General features: G+C 38.2%; 3 protein-coding genes across 6 annotated transcripts in view; 2 read left to right on the forward strand and 1 right to left on the reverse strand.

Moving 5' to 3' along the window:
- LOC112145274 overlaps positions 1 to 1,303 on the forward strand; it is a gene marked incomplete in the record, with an annotated part of 11,260 nt that extends 9,957 nt beyond the window's left edge. The window contains 2 exon segments of the mRNA XM_024270410.2: positions 951 to 1,010; positions 1,084 to 1,303. Coding sequence (XP_024126178.1) covers positions 951 to 1,010; positions 1,084 to 1,208 — 185 coding nt within the window.
- Positions 1,304 to 8,070: 6,767 nt separating this feature from the next.
- LOC112145436 (alpha-1,3-galactosyltransferase 2) lies at positions 8,071 to 10,563 on the forward strand. Of its 2 annotated transcripts, none has more exons than XM_024270664.2 (4): positions 8,071 to 8,256; positions 8,487 to 8,582; positions 9,391 to 9,528; positions 9,600 to 10,563. In XM_024270664.2, the coding sequence occupies exons 2-4, from the start codon at positions 8,509 to 8,511 to the stop codon at positions 10,282 to 10,284; spliced, it is 897 nt and encodes a 298-aa protein (XP_024126432.1). In that variant the 5' UTR covers positions 8,071 to 8,256; positions 8,487 to 8,508; the 3' UTR covers positions 10,285 to 10,563. The 2 variants fall into 2 exon arrangements, with proteins under 2 accessions (XP_024126432.1, XP_024126431.2); XM_024270663.2 differs by having other exon boundaries at positions 8,499 to 8,582.
- Positions 10,564 to 11,808: 1,245 nt separating this feature from the next.
- Positions 11,809 to 20,314, reverse strand: si:dkey-264d12.5 (coiled-coil domain-containing protein 30). 3 transcript variants are annotated; one of them, XM_024271205.2, is made up of 16 exons: positions 20,259 to 20,314; positions 19,999 to 20,157; positions 19,816 to 19,881; positions 19,507 to 19,672; positions 18,519 to 18,590; positions 18,045 to 18,160; positions 17,906 to 17,965; positions 17,503 to 17,601; positions 15,218 to 15,291; positions 15,016 to 15,142; positions 14,545 to 14,627; positions 14,012 to 14,153; positions 13,047 to 13,183; positions 12,759 to 12,876; positions 12,525 to 12,580; positions 11,809 to 12,438 (listed from the first exon to the last, which is right to left on the reverse strand). In XM_024271205.2, the coding sequence occupies exons 3-16, from the start codon at positions 19,861 to 19,863 to the stop codon at positions 12,258 to 12,260; spliced, it is 1,479 nt and encodes a 492-aa protein (XP_024126973.1). In that variant the 5' UTR covers positions 19,864 to 19,881; positions 19,999 to 20,157; positions 20,259 to 20,314; the 3' UTR covers positions 11,809 to 12,257. The 3 variants fall into 3 exon arrangements, with proteins under 3 accessions (XP_024126973.1, XP_024126974.1, XP_024126972.1); XM_024271206.2 differs by having other exon boundaries at positions 20,065 to 20,157; positions 20,259 to 20,295; XM_024271204.2 differs by having other exon boundaries at positions 19,816 to 20,157.
- Positions 20,315 to 20,513: the final 199 nt, after the last annotated feature.

The following is a 20,513-nucleotide window of genomic DNA, read 5'->3' on the forward strand; positions in this document are numbered from 1 at the left end:
TTTCAGACAAAACCGAGTCTTCCACGACAAAAACGGATTTCAGGAGACATCAGCTCTCACATAGCAGGAGTATAATGAAATGTGGCGACAGTTTTCAATCAAATGTTTCACAAACACAGATAATAAAGATGAAGACACGGTGGATTCACGTTTATTATTATATTCAGAAAATCCCCGTTTTACGATGGTTGTCATTTTATTTTGCTTTACTTATCCATTACACCTTAAAGTTCAGGGGGGGCGCTGTTTTGCATGATGAATTGAGTTTTGACACAGAGCGTGGGATTTTAAGTTACTTTAAAATGGATTTGAAGCAAACCATGTATTAAAATGTCAATTTTAAATATTGAATTGTAAATTACAAAATGCATTATTTGAATTATGACATTAAAAACCCATGACAATTTACAATGCAATTGATTTTGATTGTATTCAATATTTTATTTTTAAAATTGTGATATTGAATTGTAAATTTTCATATTGAATTGTAAATCAGAAAATGTATTTTCAAATTGCATGGTGAATTTGCAAATAGAATTATCAATTGAAAAATGCATAATACTTTGAATTATGACCTATTAAAACTTCCATACTTTACCGTCTATTTAAAAACTAAAAAAAACAACGTATGAAAATACTTGTTTGGTCCCGCCGGCCATTTTGAATGACGCAGGACGTCATGACGCCACATCCACTACTATACCGGGTAATAAATGACTCAATATCGCCGATTAACGATTAGGGGTCCTTTTTTTTAATTTTCATTTTCCCTCATTTTTGCTTTTTATTTTTGTCCTTTGCCCCCTTACATTTTTTAACCATTTTTAAAGGAAAGATTTTTCTTTCACAAACTTTATTTTTTCTGAACAGAAACCCCATCACATCACAACAACTATTAAATGATGGAAGCGGTTTGTACATGTTGTTAAAAATGCATTTCCTTGTAACAGAACTCCAGAATCCTGAATTCAAGAAAACACATCAAGACCCTCCCCCCTTCCCCGCCGAAGGTTCGTATGATTTTTATCATTATGTTTTAACGACACTAAATGCAAACGTTCTAATTTTCTTTTGTTTTTCCAGACCGAGACATTGAAAGAGTTTCTCAGGATCAGCTGAACATGGATTTGGTCCAGCAAAAGTTTTACCTGACCAGACAGCTGCTCAGATTTGGGATGATGGTTGCTGAAATTTTGCAAGAAATGTGAAGCTTGTTGTTGTTGTTGTTGTTTTACCGTCATAAACTGTTTGAAAAAACTATCCTGAGCTCTTTTCTTTAAATAAGGATCAGCATAAAGTGAACGAAAAACAGACTGAACACTTGAAAAACAGATATTGTAACTGAAAAGCAAAAACGAAAGCTTGAAAACTGAAAAAATTGAAAATTTTGAAGAAGGAAAACTGAAAATGCAAAAAAAAATGTTTTGAAAATTTGAAAAAAAAATTGTGAAAACATAAAATAAAACAAAATATAAATCCAAAAATGACAGTTTATACAAATTATCCATTAGTAACAGCTGCTGTTTTGAATTTTTTATTATTATTATTTTTTTAATCTTCATTTCCAGTCCTCAGTTTTCAGTTTCAATTCTCTTTTCGAGTTTTCACTGCTGAGCTGAGCCTAATTTTACATGGGGGCGGGGCTTTGAGCTCATTGGCTACCTGAAAATGCATCCCATGGTTCCCCAAGAGGTAATGGGGATGTTTCTGCCGCAGATTGTTGTTTATGTCTCCGCCTGCGTCACCGCGGTCCAATCAAACTCATGGAGGGCCGTCGCAAGTTTTAACACACGACGAAGGAGCGCTCTCGCATTTTGAGACCGGATTTTCAGACAGATCCAATCCTATTCAATCCAATCAAATTTTCTATTCTTATTTCAAAACTATTACTATGGGGTAAAACATCTGAAAGGTTTACTGGGCTGGCAGTTTGTTTGCAATTTCTGCTTTAAACTTTACTCAAACCCGTATCATCACGCATGCTTCGGTCACTGCTCAGTTTGTAATGACCCGGCGTGCTCAACCGTGAAGAATAGGCTGATTGTAACTAAATCTGTCACTCAAAGAGCCTATAGCCTGTGCTACATTCAACCTTTACCCCCCGCTCAGGATCATAATGAAAAGCTCGTCTTTTTTGATTTTGAAACGTTCCCCGACAAAAACAACGAGCACGTCCCCTTTTTGGCCTGCATCAAAACTCTAAAGGGAGAACGGTGGTTGTCTTTCGGGTTGAACTGCGCCAGAGAATCAGTTATGCGCTTCAGAAGACCAACATTTAGAGGTACGGGTTTGATTGCTCACAACTCAAAAGGATTTGACGTCTATCTGATCCTCAAAGCCATGACGACGTTAGGATTAATGCCCAAATTCAACATTTTATGTTTGAAAGACGAAGATTATGATCTGACCTTCATCGATTCTTTCTCCTTTTAACGATGAAATTAAGCAACATGTCCGAAGCCTTAGGTCACAGGTCAGCAACCTGCGGCTCCAGAGCCACATGTGGCTCTTTTGCCTCTCTATGGTGTCTCTCTGGTTGAAGAAAAATTAAATAATAGTAATTTTTTGAAGTTTTTTAATTTATGTAATCTAGTTTCCTAAGAAATTTTAGGCTATTTTGGAGTTTAGCTAGTAATTAAGCAACAAGTTAGCTTTTTTTTGCCTGATCTGGCCTCTACTGAGTTAGCTAACAAAAATGTAGCGATAAGCTAAAGTTTTTGGCTAATTTGTTATCTACTGAGATTTTTAAGGCTAATTTAGAGTTTAGCTTCTATTTTAGCAACAGGCTAACATTTTTTAACAATTTAGTTTACTGAGGAATTATAATCAATTTTGGAGTTTAGCTAATAATTAAGCAAAGAGCTAGCTTTTTGACTACTTCAGCATCTAAGGTAAAAGGTAATTAAGAAAAAAAACCATCTTGAGAGATGCTAGTTTATTTTTATATTTTTGGTTTTGATTGTGCCAAAGCATAGGAACAATTCATATTTATTCTTTTGTTTTAAATGGTAATTAATTATCCAAATTTCTTAAAGGCTAAAGTAAATCTATGTGGCTCCCTCAGCAGAAAACTAGTCCAAATGGCTCTTTGACTGTTAAAGGTTACCGACCCCTGCCTTAGGTTTTGAAAACCTGTGCAAGGGTTTTTTTGCAAACAGGTTTTAGCATTTTCTTAAAACCTTTGCGATCCGTTTACGGTGTCCAGACCCCCGTCATGTGGGACCACGAATGGTTTGATTTGACTCAAAAAACACACACAGAGGTAAAACATTTTCTCCAAAAGTTTCAACCTTCTGAGCCTCTTTTACCGCACGATTCGCTGTACGGAGGCAGAACGTGTCCCGTGAAATTACACGACTGCAGAAAACGAAGCCGTTCATTACGTCGACGTGACTTCGTTGTACCCATTCGTAAATGCGACCTCGGCTGAAAAAGAGAAGAATATTTACCAGGCTGCTGGCTGATTAAAAAAGCGGTTTGAAAGCCAAACACAGACTGCTGACAAAAAAATCTGAAGATTTCTTGGTACCATCCCTCCTTCATTTATTTAGCGGTTTTGCCGCTCGTGATCGCCTGACCTCTTATGAGAAAATTAAAAAATACGCTGAATTACTACAGTCTTTGATGAAACAATGGGAGAGAGATCAGCGGATGCAGCAGATAGAGCAGCAGCTGAAGCATCCTCTGGAAAGAAAACACTACAACTCCCGACGCCAAAATTCCTTCATCCTCCAGGGCAGCGGCAGGTCTGAGCACGTTTGACGCTCAGAATAAAGGATGACGTTGAAGCGGATAAAAAAGTACATTCTTGGAAAAATTTCCTCCCAAAACATCAGTTGGAATTCAAAAGGGAAGTTTGTTTGCAGAGGTAAAAGCGTGAAAGGCTCTCGCATGATAGATTTGATAAATATCTTTCACAACCTTACAAGAAATCATCCGTTGCACCGCCGGCCGGCTGGTCCGAATTTTTACATACGCTCTTTAAATTAAACATTCCTTCGTCCATAGTGACTAACCTCCAAGCTCGGGATTAATACAGACGTATGAAGGCGTCGGAAGAGGATTTTGTGCCAGACCGAGGAGAAAAAGAAACTGAGAAAGTAAAAAAAAAATGGATCATGTCTCCTTGATCGATGTAGTCAAACTTTTTCTCCAATAAAAACAACTAGCATTTAGCTGAAATATTAGCTCAATACCGAAACAACCTAAAAATCTTAGTAAATGGTTAAACAGTCCAAAAAGCTATCAGAACACCAATTTGTTTAAAATCTTAACTTTTTCACATAAATATGAATAATAAAAAGACAGGAATATTATTCCAGAGTAAATCAACCTAAACCTTAAATAACTTTTAATAGTTTACTCACCGTGAAATATATATTTTGTCAAAATTATATAAGTTAGAAATAAGTCCAAGATAACATCAACATTAATAACAATAAAATAAAATGATCTGGAGGGCCGGATCCGGCCCCCGGACCTTGACTTTTATTGTTTTGACCCTTTAGGGCCACCGTACAGCCACCGTACATCTTACTTTGATTATTCAATATTTTAAAAACAAGACTTGCTGGCATTCTGTATCACATGTGAAATCAATGGAGATTGAGATCATCCTGCAGGTTCATTGTACCAAGCAGGTTGGAGGAGGTGGAGGAAGGTTTCAGGTGGGATTCAGGAGAAACGAGAGACAACAAAAAAGAAAAGGTTGAAAACATTAATGTTATAGTTTTAGAAACTGGCACTGGGGGAAAAAGAACGAAGGTGAAGCTGAAAGTATTAACGTTTATTTCAGGACTGACGAGGATGGACATGCAGCCTGTATAATGCAGCACCACTTTTAAGAGAACAGGATTAAAATAATACAGACCCAAGCATTTGAAATATCCACATTGTATAAGTATAGAAACTATCTTAACTATCCATGACCACAACAAAAATACGTTAGATTTTTTTTACATTTGATTAAAATGTTAACAAATCCAGAATAAATTTCTGTTCCACCTCACATGAGTGAGTCTGTTTTATTGTGACTTATGTGATGTACTTGCTCAAAGACACATTGCCAAGCAGGACTGTAATTTTGCTTTGAAAGAAGCTGATGCAAATACTGGCTTCGTGCTGAGACATGCCACTCCCTCTGGCTCACGTATATACCACTTTACCTTTGAAATACACTCCACCCACACCTAATATCCAACCTGACAGTCCACATGAGGATTTTTCAACATGACGGCACCCTACAGGTACGTCTGCATGGCTCACTGTCTGTTTTCTGCATGTATTTCATGAAACCTCATAAACTATGCATAGATACTGGACACTTTTAGTGCTTTTAATCATCTGTTATTATTTTTTTTATTTTGAGCTATGATATTGAATCAGTTTCACCGTTCAGGGATCAATTAAAGTTCTTGCTTTTTTGAACTCCATGCTGGAAGTTTCAAGACTCTTAGTAAAAAGTAATCTAAGTGTAGTACAATTTTCTTAGTCTATACTAAAAGTGAGCCAGTATACTTGACATTTACTTTTATATACGTTCTTGAAAACTTAAAAAGGTTTCATTAGGATAAATTAGTTATACTTCGCACACTACATGTTTTGTATACTTGCTATACTTTTACCTAAGTGTTCTTGATAAAATAAACTTCAACTGTGCTCCTTTTAAATGCATTGTGGGTGAGAGACTGAGAGTTCGTTTGATGTGGTTCTTTGTTTTTTTGGAGAAGTTCACTTGTTTTTGTGGGCTTCCCCCCACATCCTTGTTCCTCCTGATATAGGGTCCACACGTCGGTCCCGACTCGCAGGTCCTCCTGGCTGTGGGGGATTTGGTTTTCATCCCAACTTTGCATATGCCTCCAACGTTCTCAAATAGGTTGTGTTCTTATGGATGAACTCCAACTACATATGTGATATAGTGAGAGGCATCACTGTGGACGAGAAGTTCCTCTTAGTGTACCTGCATGTCCTAACAAAGCGCTGGAATGTAGAAGTTGAAATTGGTGCCGTGGAACAGCAGGACAAAACGGTTTCAGTGTGAGATCGCGCCGTGGAGCGAACGCCGGCACATGCGCTTGGATTCTGCGTTTGTGCACGGCCGATTTGCCGGCCGGTCTGCATTTGTTCCACTGCTAACAGCGTCTGAGTGTGGGAGGACACGTGTCTCCAGTGTCTGTATCACTGCTATCAGACGAACATGTATAAAGTTAGCATTTTCATTAAAGGGACTGTGAGTGTAAAGCTTTTTGGGGCTTTTAAGAAAGCAGTACAGCGTACACCGTTTACCCTTTATCTGATTTCTGTTACTGATCATCATTTCCCCATGTTTACACTCCATCACCATCCACCTCAGAGAAAAATAAACACCCACCTGAGCACAGGTGTCAGCTCACCTTTGCACTAATAGTTTGTGTGACAGAATGAAAGGCTTTTTGTGTGGGTTTGTATGATGAAGTGTGTGAGCAGCAGTTACAGTTGTGTAAATTATGACTAGTTTAAATGTGGAGACTATTTTACCCAACAGGTGTGTGTGTAACTAGAGTGAGTGTGTAGACAGGTCCCGCCCATTCTAGTTTGCCATTTAGACCTGGATGTTTTATGATGTTGTTTCCCTCCTTCTTCCTTTCCGTTCGGTCCAAAAAAAAAAAAAAAAAACTATTTAATATAAACAAAGCTTAGCATGAAATCCAACAGGGGTTTATTGTCAATAAACTCCGGTTATGACAGCAAAATCTGCCCAATACTAGAGGCTCTCAGCCCACATCTGTAAAAAAAAAAAAGTGATCATCATTTGAATACCCTGGATTTGCATCTTGATTTTGTACTGGAATGTTAATGTGACGCTCCTTCAAAATAAAGGTTTTTGTGAGAAATGTGTTCGTTTTGGAGGATAAAACGGTTGCACCTGCATCTCCACCATGGGTGCAGTTATGGAATAACTGTGAAGACATCAAAAATGATCAAACCATACATAAATTAAAAACACTTAATAAGGTTGATATAATTAATAAATATCAAGACATTAATAAAATACTTTGATTTTTTATGTGTTTATGTTTTTATAGTATATATATAAATGTACAAAATTGTTGTTTAGCTGTTCTGCTCAATAAACGGATTTTGTTTTGTGTTCATGTTACTATATATAGATAGAGATGTTTCATTTTGGCGGAATAAGAACAAAGGGGCTTGGACTTGATAAGCTTTTAGCTTCATTTTCAAATATTCTTGTAACACCTGAGATTGTTTGTAGGATAATTTGCATTGTTTTGTTTTTTTTAAAAAAAAGAAAAGGTGGCAGGAGGTGTGTAAAGGTCAAATTTGGATTTTCTGTCAGCACTATACCAGTTATTACACACTTACAGTATCTGGGAAATGACATTTCTAACTTTGAAACCAGTTGTTTGACTCCTTGAGGTGCATTTGGTGTTTCATTAGAACTTTGCCCTGGACTTGTGGACCCTGTTGGCACAGAGGAAGGCTGCCTCACTCCCCACCATCCCTTTTGTTTGCAATGCACGCTCTCTGGGTTTTCATTGGGGTGGGTCTTTAAGAATGTGTTATGTTCTGATACTGTAGATTTTTTAGTGCTTGAGTTGCATTGATTTTGCTTTTTGTAAATATTGATTTTTTGGGGATCGTATTTGGTTATTGAAAAGTAACTGTTTTAAAACATTTCTTTTTCTGTCTCTCCACTGCTATTTATAGTGGAAACCACAGTTTTTTTAAAATGTATTTTTAATAAAAACTTTAAGTTAATTGTTTTCTTGGGAAATGGATCTAATTTTCTGACAGGTATATACATAAACAGCAGTTCTAACATCAGAGACTTACTGAAGCAGCAAAAAGGAGTTTTAAAATGTCTCAGTTCCCCTTTATTTCCCTATAGAATTAAGTTTGACACAAAACAGAGAAATAAAAAAACGTATCACCTGATCTTTACATATTTAGAAATAATGTCCATCAAATTGCATACTTTTACACTGATGTTCTAGGTAGAAAATGGTTCTAAAACTCCAAAAAACTACAAACTTTCTCAAAGTCACAACATCTATTAAGGTTTTGGCTCCAATGTTTACACTTTACAACATTTTTTTATATTTTTTTCTTTGTTTTTGGAATTTCAGAGTAAATTGATGTTTAAATGCTTTTCACCTGTTGATACAGGATAATCCCCAGGACACGGAGTGTTTGGGTCTGGGGCCTTTCCCTAATAAGCGCCCTCTGCATTGTCTTCATCAGCATTCCAACATTAAAGTGAGTACAGCAAACAGGAAATTCAATTCAATAAACTTTATTTATACAGCTTACAAATGACATTCGATAAAGCAATTAATTGAATTAGTTTGGTAGAGAACTTACAAGAAACTTGTAGATTCAGAACTGATGTCTTTTCTGTGGATATTCGTATGTAGTAGAATTATCTAGTTTTTATAACAGTTGTTGTAAATTGAACATGAGTGGGAGTAACCCTTTTGTAATATCAGATTTCTGTGCAGTTTCCTGCCGATGGAAAAATGTTCTTTGGAGAGTTCAAGGATGCTGAACCTAGACAACAGAATTGATGCCAACTTGGATCTTTTGTAAGTCATTTTTTTCTTATTTCTGTAGAAAGTCAGGCTATGTTGAAAGTCCTTTTGAAAGGAAGCAGGAAGAGGGGGAACAAATCAAAGAAAAACATTTTCAAAATTTTAGCTTGAATGGATATTCCAATTTTGTAAAGATTTGTAATGTCTAAATATTTACACTACATAGCGGGGAATTTAAACAATTTAAGCTCTTTTCAAACAGTTTCCATTTCCCTGAAAGAAACTACACATCCTTATGAGAGGATTTATTTTAATACTCTATAATTATGTCCCAGGGCGGGGGCCAACAACGCCTTACTTTTCTGTTTGACAAACCTTAAAGTCCCCCTCCAATGAAAATCCTGTTTTTTGAGTTTTAACATGTCTGTGTGGCTTTTTTCTTATGAAACAGAGCAAATGTTATGAGTAGTGTTGTTTTTGCATTTCTCCTTTTAAATCTCTGTCAAAGTGTCTCAGACAGACTCTGTTTGAATGAATGATCTTCTTTACGACACAACAGCACAACAGCATTTAGGAAAACAGGCTTCAGATCAGCATGATAAATATCTTTAGGTTGTGGGATTTTGGTTAAAAGCTTTGCATTCATAATTAAAACACTAATGAGAACATTTTTTTAATTAAAAAAAAATATCATGTGCACTTAAGAGAAAAATTTAGATTAAAAATAATCACAAAGTGGAAAATTTCTCCACTAGAATGTTCTAGAAAAAAAAAATCACAAAACATTTAAGTTTATCAACTCACCTTTGAGAAAATATTGCAAGACAATGACATGCAAATCGTTTTTTTTGTTTTTTTTTAGTTCAAGACAAGATGTACAGACGTGCACAACTTGGAAAGCTCCAATCATCTGGCAGGGAATGTTTAAACCTGATGATTACGACCAGGAGCACAAATCACAAGGATCTTCTGTTGCTCTGACTGTGTTTGCTATTGGAAGGTTAGTTTTGTTCTTTTTTTTAAACAGGATTCTTAGGATAAGTATAAAAACATGTCTGTTCACCTCTTCAGGTACTTGGATGTCTACCTCAAAGACTTCCTGGACTCGTCAGAGCAGCACTTCATGCTGGGCTTACCTGTGACGTACTATGTCTTCACGGACACTCCAGAGAAGGTGCCGAACATCAAACTGGACCCTCAGCGAAGCCTAAAAATAATCCAAGTAGAAAGGCACAAGAGGTGGCAAGACATCTCAATGATGCGAATGAAGTCTATATCCGACCAAATAGAGTCCGATATTCGCCACCACTCCACACACGTCTTCTGTTTTGATGTCGATCAGCTGTTTACCGGGAGATTCGGCCCTGAGGCTCTGGGAGAGTCAGTCGCTCTGCTCCACGCTCACTTCTACCGCCTGCCAAAGTGGTTATTCACCTATGACCAGAACCCAAAGTCCAGTGCATACTTGGCGACGGGGGATTTTTACTACCACGCGGCAGTTTTCGGAGGCTCCTGGAGAAACGTAAAGGCCTTGGCCGATGCCTGCCACAAAAGCATCATGGAGGATAAGCAGAACAACGTGGAGGCTATCTGGCACGACGAAAGCCATCTGAACAAGTACTTCTGGCTCCACAAACCCAGCAGGGTTCTGTCTCCAGAGTTCTGCTGGGACGCCAGTATAGGAAAAAGAAGCGACATTCAGGTCCGCAGACTGATGTGGGCACCAAAGTATTACAACAAACTACGCATAGCTTAGGTTTTCTGTTGACAACTATTTAAATATCCTGTGCTTTTAGCATGTTGTTGTGGCATTTTTCTCATCATGGAGGACATATAATAAGAAAATTGGTTTTAACATTGGATTTTCTTAGTATTCAAATCGCTGTGAATCAGGAGCAGACAAAAAGATTGTAGCGATGACAAAGACGCTACAACAAGAAGACACAAGCTTCCTGTTTTCCGAGCTGACTCAAACTGTACGACTGGAAAGCTGCAATATTGGTTATTTTTGTTGCACCGTTAATGTCATTTGGGAGTGTGAGGGGCTGTAAGCTAGTGGGAGATGGTGTAAAAAGATGGATGATGGGAAGTAAGTGCAGGTTTACTCTGTGCCAATAGTCCCGCCCACAACTGAGAGACAAATTTCTAATAAAAGAATGCCACTCTGCAGAAATAATGTCCTAGAAAGGACTTTATTTTTGGCTATAACAGAATGATCATCGTTAAAAGACCATTGGGAACACTTTTACATTAGATCAAAAGATGATAAAGTGGGATTTTACATAAACTTTGATCGAACTTAACGCACAAAAAACGCCTGATAAATTTGTATCCTTTTGCATGAAGATGTGCAGACTGGAGGGATCAGCTCCATGCAAAGACCTAACCCCGCCCTGCATGGCTTGCAAAATCAGGGATGGACTGGGGGCGGGGCTTAACCCGCTCCTCAACATCTTTTGAATCTACCTCTTCACTTTTTGGTTGCAGTTTGTTTGTTTGATAGACTGGTGTATATAAAAAAACCATTCCAAGACACATTCATTGATCATTTTTTATTCTTAAAATACTTTTTTACAGGCAGGTAAACACAACACCTGTTAAACAGGTTAGTGTGGATGTTTTTTTTTCTTTCCTAAGGCCTTTTAACTATTTCCGTTATATTTCAGTGAAAACAAGTCGTCCTTTACTCTTAGCTGATTTTAACTGTTTTTTTAATAAATCCATTTATTATTTTAACTCAACACCCGAGTGTATTTCTGTGGTTTCTTTCTAAAACACCTTTATCAGCTCCCCGTCCGGCAGAAACACATTCTCACTCCAACTCGTCACATATTGACGTGTGGTTGAGGATCAAAAATTCAGGTTTTGTGTGTCTCTAACTGGTTTTTGACGCACTTGTTGTTCCCATTAAATTACTGGTCCCAACTTCTGGGCCAGGAACCGGAACCGGTCCAGTGCTGGGACGCAGAGCGCACCAGTACCCTAACCCGGTACCAGAGCTGGGCGATACTAAGCACTTGGGTATCGATCAGATACTAGTCAATATCACCAATATCAATAATAATACCAATATCTTTTGTATATGCGGTGGATGTGACACCAACCTTAAAATCTCAATTATTTCTAACTGTAGTGAATGTTTTTTTTTGTACATTTCCTTTTTTAAATTATTTGATTAACGTAAAAAACAGAATTAAGACAATATTTTCAATTAAATGGAACGCAGTTTATTAAAATAAAAACTTATTTACATTAAATAAAAAGTAAATGCAAACAGTCTTCAAACCAAAAGAAACAAGTAACTAATACAAAAATAAATCAGAAATGTTTAGCGATAAAGAAACAGCTGGTAGAAATATAAATAATTTGTAACTTCTTAGCCTTTAAATAGAACAATAAAAAGGTAACTTGTAAAAACAACTCAGCATAAATAGAGAGAGTGGAAATAAGGTGAACAATGCATTCATGCACTATGAAATCTCACAGGCAGCGAGTCTTCTGGATACAGAAAAGTTTCTAACAAGAGGGGAAATATTGATACCTGCGGGGCGGTATCGATCGAGGTTTTGGATGGATCCGCTCGGCACTATTGGGTACCGCATCTGGTAACAAGTCGGGTCTAGTACCGCATCTGGTATCGCGTCCAGTGCCGGGTAAGGGCTAGTGTACCGGTACTGGGTTAGGGTACCTAGACTTTTCATTGGAAGGGATCACTTGAACATATGTTACCTAAGGGGGTGTGAACATAGCATTGGGGAGGTCAGAGAAGCTCTGCATGACTGTCACATTCAGGTAGCTAAGCTCCACCGTTGGACGGTGAGGAGATGCAGTCATGTCTGTCTGCTTGGTGTTAGCAGCCTGTGTGCTGCCTGATAAGTCCTGATTCTCAGACTCTTCGGACGCCATCCCTCTGGAAACACAAACAGCGCAGACATGACAGAATATTTATTCAACAAAAAAAACAGTGATGCAGCTGAGGAGACGGATCACAAATACCTTAATGTGAGCTCCGGGAGGGAAGCAGGAATCTGTTGACTTGGTTCGCCTGGTTCCTTTTCAAATAAATAAAGTAGATTTTTACTGAACCGGATATTGATAATTCATGTAGAGAAAATGGTATGGTTGAGTCGGGGTGGGATTATATAAGTTCGCTTCCTTCCACTCCCTTTCAAGTGATCAACTTGTGATTTATTAAGTGATATGTAATGTAGAATGACCTGATTGCCGTACCTCTGTGAGGTGAAGAGGCTGCGACTTCTGCAGGCTGCGCTCCAGGACGGCTACATGATTGGACAGTTGTGCAATTCTGTCACACATTTTTTTGTTTTCCATTTCTAAAAAATCCACCCTTTAGAGGAGAATTGTCAAACAGGGAAAAATGAGAAGAAAAGACGATGACAAACATCAGATAATCATTAGAAAAAGAGCCATAATTTAATAATTTTTAAAAAACCACAGATAGATTGTCAGTTAAGCAAAATATAACCCAGATTGGTATTTTGCACCCTTATTTAATACCTGGTTTTAGACAAAGATGCTGTTAGTTTAGTGTCTTTCTTGCTGTGTTCCTCTTCAGTCAGCTCTTCCAACAGCTTCCTCTTGTCAAGAAGCAGCTTCTCGTTTTCCAAACTGATGCACAAAACGAGTTCTTTCTCCTTGAAATTCAAACAAATAAGTGAGTAACTACCTCACATCCAATTTGCAAGTACAAACATTCTATTTGATATATACAAGCAGAGGACAGGAAGTGCTCCAAACAACTTCTTTAACTCTAACAGATCACACAAATGTCAGAAAAACAAACGAAAAATAAATGAATACTTGTGCTTTGCCAATTAACCAATTTATTATTTTTAGAGCACATATAAAAGCAGAAGCAACCAAAGCGCTGAACATGATATAAAATGTAAATAAAATAATTAAAAAATAAAATACAATAAGAAGCAACAAAACAAGCTGACCCACAAAATCTGCTCACTTTGGTTAAAAGCCTAGTTTAAAAAAAAATATATAATTTAAAAATATTTTTTTATCTATTAAAAACAAACTACAAATGAAACCAAATTTATATATTTTTTTCTTCTTCTCAGCTTTGATAAACTCAAATCTGATCTGAAGTTACTACTTGGTGATACATTTTCATTGTACATACATTGAATTTAACATTGTACGTAAAGTGAATTATAATTTGTTTCATGACTACAAATAATGTAAAGTGAATGAACTTGAATCATCTAAAGAATTAACATATATTGTACATCTCTGCAAAATTGTTTCTTAAAAATAGAAGATAGAAACGGTATTTGTAGTAACTGATGACCTCAGGCATGAAATAAATACGTTTGAAAAAAAGAAAAAGGGCCGCAAATGTTTAGAAAACTGAGGACGCATAACAATCTAAAACCAATCTGAGAAGTTTCACTAAAAAATATTTAGTTATCAGAAAACTGTGGCATCATCAATTCATTTCCAGGCATGTTTACCTTTGCTAGTGAGTGGCTGCATAAAGAGAGGTCCCGCTCCAGGCTCTTTATCCTCTCATCACGCCACTTTGTTTCATCATCAAAAACTTGTTTAGCGAGACGAACCTTCTCTTTATGTTTTTCTCTGGCGCTGTGGTATTTACTGGAAGCCCATAAACAAAACAAATTTGGTTAGACCTTCTCTCTGCGTGTAAACAATTAAACTAAAATATATGCATCACTTAAATTACATTTTAATGTTTTTTTGGAAAGACTCAATATGTTTATTTATGCTGTGTAATTTTAGATGAAAAAATTAATTCATTTTTTCTAAACCCACTTAATCCCATAAGTAGTCATGGGGTTGCTGGAGCCTATCCAGCTGCATCAGGTGAAGGCACAGAAAGGACACAGCTGGGATTTGAACCAGAGCCTTCCCGCTGCGAGGTGACAGTGCTAACCACTACACATTTAAAAATGTGTTTCCTTATGGTGATTTTGAAATATGTCAATAATCACATAATAAATGATCATTCTTGAATAAAACGGCATACCTCCTCTGTTTATCGAGGCACTCAAGAGTTTCACAGATCTCCTTCTTCAGGGTTTCACACTCAGCTTGACAGTTAGGACACACCTACAGTTAATCGTTGAACAAAGACATTCTGCTTAACACTTGAATACAAACTGGCTGCTGTTGATGCTGCATTCACAGGGGGCTTGGAAATGTATGTTCAAGGAATCAAAAGTCTATGTAAACATGGGTAGACGGGCGTTTCAGGCAAAACTCTTAAGTCTGTTTTGGGGTTTTTCGTACAAAACCTGGCTACTGAATTTAGACCAATCAGGAATTCGGATATGGTAGTAACCTGGAGCAAGATTTGTACCACTTTGACATTTCACACCATGTGGTAGTATCAGGTAGTGACAGTCCTGTGTGAACACCATAAGCTAAAATTACAGGCCCGATGTGAACATAGCATTAGTTTTAACAGAGGTTTAATGATGTAGCCAAACAGCATTACCTCGGATTGAGGACTCTCTTTGCTCACATCTGTCTGGACTTGTTTATTCTCTGTCTTTGAGGAAGTGTCTTCTTGAAGGATGAGGTTTTTATTGGCATGTGAAACTTGCCTTTTTTCCTGAAGGTACCTTTAAATGAGCACATTACAGCAGATTTTCATGTCAAATGACTGGTAGTGAGCTCATAGTGCAAAGTCTCCAAACCTTTGATGATGGAGGTGGTTTTCTTTAGAGCAGATTTTAGCCAAAATCAGAGCCAGGTTGCTTTTATCCACAGGCTGAAAACAAAGCAGGAGATAAAACAATATGTAACTTACTGTTAAATAATAAAAAAAGACTGAATGAATACTGTAACTCCAGTGATAATAATTGTATTAATGAAACTTGGGTCTGAACAGTTAATTGTTCACATGGATTAACTAATCTTGTGTAAATCTGCAGATCACATTGTTTCAATACTAAAAGGTTATGACACAAAATTAATGAAAATAATTAAAAGAACAAAAAAATATTTCTAGAACCAATTATATTTGGTAGCAGCATATACGTTTTGAGAAAAGTTACCTATAACAGTAACTCTTCACCTTTCACAGAACGACATGAGTAGCATGTTTAAGCATGAAGCAGAAACTCGTCTCATGTGTATTACGTGTTCAAACCACTGACTGTGCACGAGAACTGGACCGAGCAAGTGTGATGTCACCCATGGAAAAAAACAACTTGTTCTCCAGCTCCAACCACAAGCACAATGACAAAAGCCACAACACTACGACAAAAGCTAAAGCACAACGACAAAAGTTGCCAACATGAAGACATAAGCCACATCACAGCAAAAGCTGAAGGGCAGCAACAAAAGCCATAACACTACAACACAAGGCACACTACGACACAAGCCACAACACAACGACAAAAGGCACAACACAATGCAAAATGATTCACAATAGAAAAAAATGACTGACTTTTAAGTATCATTCTGCTGTGGCTTTTGTCGTTGAGTTTCTGCTTTTGTCATCATGTTGTGGCTTTTGTCGTCATGCTGTTGGCTGTTGTCGTTGAGTTTCCGCTTTTATCATTGTGTTGTTGCTTTCTGTTGCTGTGCTTCTGCTTTTGTCATGTTGTTGTGGCTTTTGTTGTCGTGCTGCGGCTTTTGTCATTGTGCTTCTGCTTTTGCCGTTGTGCTTCCGTATTTGCCATTGTGCTGGGGCTTTTGTTGTTGAGTTTCCGCTTTGTGGTCATGTTGTGGCTTTTGTCATCATGTTGTGGCTTTTGTCATCATGTTGTGGCTTTTGTCGTCATGCTGTTGGCTGTTGTCGTTGAGTTTCCGCTTTTATCATTGTGTTGTTGCCTTCTGTTGCTGTGCTTCTGCTTTTGTCATGTTGTTGTGGCTTTTGTTGTCGTGCTGCGGCTTTTGTCATTGTGCTTCTGCTTTTGTCATGGTGTTGTGGCTTTTTTTTGTCGTCATGTTGTTGGCTTTTGTCGTCATGTTGTGGCTTTTGTCGTCATGTTGTTGGCTGTTGTTGTTGGGTTTCCGCATTTGTCGTTGTGCTGTTGGCTTTTGTTGTTGTGCTTCTGGTTTGTCATTGTGTTGTGGCTTTTGTTGTCGTGCTGCGGCTTTTGTCATTGTGCTTCTGCTTTTGCCGTTGTGCTTCCGTATTTAACATTGTGCCGTGGCTTTTGTCGTTGAGTTGTGGCTTTTGTCGTCGTGTTTTTGGCTTTTGTCGTCATGTTGTGGCTTTTGTCGTCGTGTTTTTGGCTTCTGTCATTGAATTTCTACTTTTGTCGTTGTGTTGTTGGCTTTTGTCGTTGTGCTTCCTGTTTAGCCGTCTTGCTTTGACTTTTCCAGTTGTGCTTCCCCTTTTGTCGTTGTGCTTCCACTTTTCTCATCGTTGTGTAGCTTTTGTCGTTGTGCTTCGGCTTTTGTCGTTCTGCTTCCACTTTTGTTGTTGTGCATCACCTTTTGTCATCTTACTGTGCCTTTTGTCGTTGTGCTTCTTATTTTCTCAGCGTCCTATAGTTTTTGTCGTTGTGCTTCGGGTTTTGTCGTGTTGTGATTTTTGCATTTATGTGACTCGTGTCGCCCACTGTACCACATGAACTACACTTTGTCTAATTTCCTCATCCCTAACGATCAAACTCCACACGAGCGCTAATGGGGTTCTTGCACAGTTTCAGGGAGACAGAAAAAGGAAAAGTCTGTATGATGTTCCATCATGTCACCTACTTCCCTCCTTCCTACCCTTATGGGTTCTATAAGTGCTCACTACAACCTGTCGCCTGCAGCATGCCCATAGAAAAAAAAATATCATGAATGTTTTCTCTAAAAAATGGTTCACAGAGTGGTCTATAACCTATACAGCCTTCTATAGCCATGTACAGGTTAGCCCATTTTTCACCTGCAGACCTCCTGCATCCATGTTGTGACTAAGACTTAAGGTGTGGCTTCATCAGAACCATAATGCGGTTCCATGTGTGTCTTTTCATTCACTCACTGTTTTCTCTTTGTCCATCAGCTGCTGTGTTGGAGTTGTTGGTTTGTCTTGCACTTTTGTGAATATGCTGCTGCGTTTTGCCACCTCTGCTCTTTGAGTCTGAGAGAAAAGACAGAAAACCGTGAAGCGTCTTACACAACAGGCTCCAGATGTTGGGACATTTTTCACTGAAGATTCAAATAAAAACATTTCAAGGAAAATCTTTTTGGGCTCTCTGAACCATGGACTCCGCCCTAAAACTCCCACCTTGGAAAAACACACAGATCTTTTGTGAGATGAAATACTCTTTTCAAGACTGTGCACATACAGTATGGTGTTTAAATATTTACACAAGAGTTACCTAAAAAACATACAGCAACTGTTAGCCAATTCTAACCCCTAATGAATACAAATAAAGACTCACTCCAACCATATCTGTGTCCTCTCGCTCCTGCAGGGAAGATTCCTCTCTTTTTGATTCTTCCTGCAGAAATATAAGTACAGGTCTATCAAAAATGGAAGTATATGTCTTCTGACAGTTTTTAAATCAGGAGGAATCTCACAGTCTGCTGCAAAGAGCGCTTTTCAGCATCCAGAGAGCGGACCCTGTTCCTCAAGGCCCGGATCTCAAGGTCCAGACGGTCGTTAAGCTCTTTTGCCTTACGCAGTTCCACCATTTCTTCACAAAACAAGGAGGATAATTCAATGCAATTAAAATGATTGACAGTCATGTTGGTAATATAATGGAAAGAAACTTGTTCAGACTTCACAGCTGCAGCAAAAGACAAAGTTAAACTATAATTGATCCTTCCACTTGTAATATTTTTTTACTAGATTTTTCTACAAAATGCATAGTTAGTTTCAAGTGTTGCAGTCTGTTAAATAAACAACCTTTCTATTGACACAAAATAGTTCTTTGAAAACCTGTCAGCTGCATAAACATCCGGCACTCCTAGTAATTTTTTTTGTTGTGAGTTAATGTATTTTTAGAAGGCAAAAAAGCAGATGAGGACATAAGCACAACAATGAAACCGTACCGTATTTCTTCAGTTTTTCCACCTCATATCTGAGCTGCTCCACCTCCTTCTGGGCCGATTCCAGCTCAGGCTCTGAAAGACACAAACGCTCCAATGACTAAATCTGTTCACCTACAGCGGCTGCACAGTCCAAATATTCTGTACTAAAATGCCATGTTGTCTTTTTTATTTTATTTCAAAGCTTCTTGGTTTAAGAAAATAAAATGATACAGAAACCAGGGCTGCAGTAGTAGTGGTTAGCGCTCTCGCCTCACAACTAGAAGGCCCCGGTTCGAATCCCGGCTGGGACTTTTCTTTGCATGTTCTCTCTTTTGAGCACTCTAGATTTCTCCTACAGTCCAAAAACACGCTTCACAGGTTAATACATGATGATAACTGCCCCTAGTAATCTCTCTAGGGTGTACCTTGGTATTGACCAACTGTACATAGGATAGGCTCCAGCAACCTCTAAACAGTAAACTGGCACGTAGATGAGAGTAACCAGAACCAACTCCAGTTTTTTTTTTGGGTTGGGTGGCTTGATCACACCTTTTTTTAATAAAATGTATTTGTTTAAATTCACAAATTCATAATTTTTCACGCCTACTTGCTTGGATTTATGAATTTCAAGGTCATCTGGATCCCATGAGTGGATTTAAATGCTGCTGCAGTGCATCATCCAGTCGCCAGTCATCTACGTTAGCGCATAGCTGCCAGAAAATACATAACACTGGTTTAAAATGTTAAAGTTATGCTAAAACAAAAGATCATTAGTTACATTTAAATGTTAACTTCTGTGCTTCAGAGTGCGGAAGTAAGCCTCCACTTATTTCCCATCATCCCCTTTCTTTACACTCTTTCCCGCTAGCTTAAAGCCCCCTAAAATCCCAACCTAACATTACAGGTGCAACAAAAATGGCGAGCAATATTGGAGCTATCCAGCCGTACAGTTTTGAGGCAGATTCCAGCTCAGACGAGGAAAACAAATAGAAAAATGGCCTTTCCTCACCATACAGTCTTTGAGTAAAATGGGCCGACTCCAGCTGGTCAGTCAGACGCCTGATCTCGTTGTGGGCCATGGCCAGCCTCCGGGAGCCCTCCTCCAGGTCCCTCTCCAGGCGGGAACACTCCTTCTCCAAACTGCTGTCCGGACCAGTCAGAGTTCTCTTCTCATCCTACACAGACGTGAACACAAAAGCTCACAGAACCCCAAAACTATTGCATCTAGAAAGTTCTTTTTAACCAGGTGTGGGAAAATTGTAGGAGCTAACACTGAGAAATGCATGCAAGATTAGAAAGAACACCTGGAGATGATCACCTGAGCAAGATGCATCAGTGGTGCAGGAACTTGAAGTTCTTCTGTCATGCAAAGTTACCTATTGTGCTGAAAACGGAAATAAAACACTGAAACACAGGTGAGGAGGATGCTGCTGAACACATGCAAAAATGTTTTTTTTGTTTATTTATTAAACAGGAACTGCAGTTAGCAAGCTTTACTAACCTGAGGGTCGTTTCAGAATGCAGTTAGTATTTAAGGGATGCGCTCAATAGGAGCTGAAATACATACAGAAATAATATGTTTGCTCTGTGGACTCTTCTGGAGTCCAAATAACTTCTTCCATTTGTTTTGCATATGATGTGGCGCCCTCTTGTGGTTAGACTGCGAACATTGGAGGAAAGAATTCCACAGCAGAAAAAAAAAAATTCTAATAAAGCCATTTTATGCCACAAACACATAAAAAATGTTTTTTTTTCAACAACCTGGCAAATATTTAGAGCTTTTGCCTCTACTGAGATGGCTGGCTTTCCATCAACTGTCAGCTTGTCAGGATCTTCACTTTTCCCAAGCAGGGAGGCCCTCTCCACCAAGAGGTACGCCACCTGCTCACTGGGGCTGCTGGGAATCAGCTCGGTGAGACCCTCATTGTAAAGCATCTTGGCCACTTCACTTATTTGAGCATCTGTTAAAAAAGAAATAAGAAAAAGTAAGAAAGAACAAACCATGATCTTGTTGTA

This window comes from Oryzias melastigma, linkage group LG5 (assembly GCF_002922805.2).
Source record: "Oryzias melastigma strain HK-1 linkage group LG5, ASM292280v2, whole genome shotgun sequence".
In the NCBI taxonomy this organism is placed as follows: domain Eukaryota; kingdom Metazoa; phylum Chordata; class Actinopteri; order Beloniformes; family Adrianichthyidae; genus Oryzias; species Oryzias melastigma.

Excerpts from the sequence above, each read along its gene's own strand:
- LOC112145436 (XM_024270664.2), top strand. The coding sequence starts at position 8,509 with ATGGAAAAATGTTCTTTGGAGAGTTCAAGGATGCTGAACCTAGACAAC. Across the intron at positions 8,583-9,390 it reads GATGCCAACTTGGATCTTTT|TTCAAGACAAGATGTACAGA; the intron begins GTAAGTCATTTT and ends GTTTTTTTTTAG. Across the intron at positions 9,529-9,599 it reads ACTGTGTTTGCTATTGGAAG|GTACTTGGATGTCTACCTCA; the intron begins GTTAGTTTTGTT and ends TCACCTCTTCAG.
- si:dkey-264d12.5 (XM_024271205.2), bottom strand. The coding sequence starts at position 19,863 with ATGACAGAAGAACTTCAAGTTCCTGCACCACTGATGCATCTTGCTCAG. Across the intron at positions 17,602-17,905 it reads AGGACACAGATATGGTTGGA|ACTCAAAGAGCAGAGGTGGC; the intron begins GTGAGTCTTTAT and ends CTTTTCTCTCAG. Across the intron at positions 13,184-14,011 it reads GCAGCCACTCACTAGCAAAG|GAGAAAGAACTCGTTTTGTG; the intron begins GTAAACATGCCT and ends TTGAATTTCAAG.